At 42.8% G+C, this 1,962-nt stretch overlaps 1 protein-coding gene across 1 annotated transcript; it reads left to right on the top strand.

Moving 5' to 3' along the window:
• The first annotated feature begins 140 nt into the window (after positions 1-140).
• Positions 141-756, top strand: LOC111404686 (glycine-rich protein DOT1-like). Its single transcript, XM_023033458.1, has 2 exons — positions 141-284; positions 340-756. Exons 1-2 carry the CDS (start codon positions 141-143, stop codon positions 754-756), a joined length of 561 nt encoding a protein of 186 aa, XP_022889226.1.
• Positions 757-1,962: the final 1,206 nt, after the last annotated feature.

The following is a 1,962-nucleotide window of genomic DNA, read 5'->3' as shown; positions in this document are numbered from 1 at the left end:
CCATCGAGGCCTATCCCTGGTAGATCTCCTGCATACAGTCAGGGTTATGGGATCGATGATCTATATGCCCACTGGATTGGATTCATAGCCGATATGGAGCAACAGTTGATGGGGAAGGTCACGATCTAGAGTGACGGTTGATGGGGAGGGTTAACGACTTATCCTACGATGTTACACTGCTACATGGCCACGTCGTATCCCTTCAGGATGAGGTCGCAACGCTTCGAGATGATATTGCGGGTAGGCGATGGACTGGCAGAGAGGGTGACGTAGAGGGAGGTCACGTACAGTTTTGGACAGACGATGCGTTAGAATCATTTCTATTATCTGTGGAGCGAGATCGAGGGGCCCGATGGAGACGGAAGAGGCGGCGGTGGAGAAAAGGGTGAGGGAAGAAGGGGTGACGGAGGCGGTGGGCTCGATGGGGACGGGAGAACCGGTCGGAGAGGAGGAGAGAGTGACAGAGGCAGTAGGCTCAATGGGGATGAGAGAGCCGGTCGGGGAGGAGGAGAGGGTGATGGGAGAGCTGGCCAGGGAGAAGGAAAGGGTGGCGGTGGGCTCGATGGGGACAGGAGAGCCGATTGGGGAGGAGGAGCTGATGGAGTTGATGATTCCGAGGCTAAGAAGTATGCTGTTGCTGTGACGGAGCAGGCCGATTGCTGTGACGGAGCAGGCGATCGGCAAGATGTCGAGATTGTCGTTGCAGTACGTCGTTTCTCCTTCCACGGTCGAGACGAAGAGAATGAGGTTCGTTGATGAGACAATTCCCAACCTATGATGGTTAGACTGACGGGCTTGACTGTGAACGACAGATTAGCCATCATGCGGGACACGACTACGGCGAGGCAGACAATATCGTAAGTGGTTCTACTTTTTTTTTTTTTTAAATTTAATACTTAATTTTTTTCTGTACGGTAAAGATCTAACTCATTATTGTTCAATTGCAGGGGCGATTGCGACATTTTTACAATAAAATATATCGAGTTTTTGTGTATAGAACATAAGGTTGATGGAATCAACCAATTCTGGATGCAAATTTGGAGAAATAAGTTAGCGTGCAATTTGTGATACTTTAATTGTGATTCGTAAATATTATAATTATTTGATTTTTTTTAATTACGAAATGATTGTAAACACTGTGAATATTGATTTGTACCTTGTGAATAAATGTAATTGTCTATTATTTTTTGTATTTAAATGCTTCATCTACAATATTAATAATATATGAATATTATTTATTTATGTAAATAATAATTGATTAAATAAATTAGAAACAATTAGTTTCATACATGGTGAATATTAATTATAAAATTATTATTCATAACGAACTAAAAATAAATATTACATAAATAAATTGTATTACACATCTGTTGCATTGTTATGCAGCGAAATCTGGCTTGTACAAAATTGTCGTGTATGCCCAGTTGCGCCGCACCTACCACACTTACGAGATCGGGGAAATTCTCCAGTAGACGATATTCTAGACGTACGTCTACGTCTAGGGGTACGTGGTCCGACTTCTGGTGGCAACAAATTATTCAGTGACAGAATGTAGTCGAGAACTTCCCATTCGACTTCGTTTGGTACAGGGAATATTGTTATGGCATACGATGCTCTCCAATAATTAGTCGTATAATAAACACTGCACAATGTGTGGTGAGAATTCTCTGTGCATAGCCACTGCTACTGCATGTGCACGTGGAAAGCTCTCTAACTGAAATTGTCTACACGTGCACGTGCTACCATTCAAGTCCATAATGTATCCGAAATTACGTGCACATCTCATGAAGAAGCGAAACTGATCTAGTGAATCTACGCATACTTTTCTCGCCACATCTAGAGTCTTGAAAAGTTTATCTTCATGAGCCAGGGTGAGCACACTTGTACAATTCTGTGATTCCTCACGTCGATCATTAAATCACTATTGAAACTTGTCACGAATGTTCTCAATCATTACGAGAA

Source organism: Olea europaea, chromosome 1 (genome assembly GCF_002742605.1).
Source record: "Olea europaea var. sylvestris chromosome 1, O_europaea_v1, whole genome shotgun sequence".
In the NCBI taxonomy this organism is placed as follows: Eukaryota; Viridiplantae; Streptophyta; class Magnoliopsida; order Lamiales; family Oleaceae; genus Olea; species Olea europaea.
The sequence above is the reverse complement of the archived record's forward strand: the minus strand, read 5'-3'. Positions and strand labels throughout refer to the sequence as shown.

Coding starts and splice junctions, on each gene's coding strand:
- LOC111404686 (XM_023033458.1), top strand. CDS start 141: ATGGGGAGGGTTAACGACTTATCCTACGATGTTACACTGCTACATGGC. Junction 285..339: donor GTGACGTAGAGGGAGGTCAC/GTACAGTTTTGG, acceptor CTGTGGAGCGAG/ATCGAGGGGCCCGATGGAGA.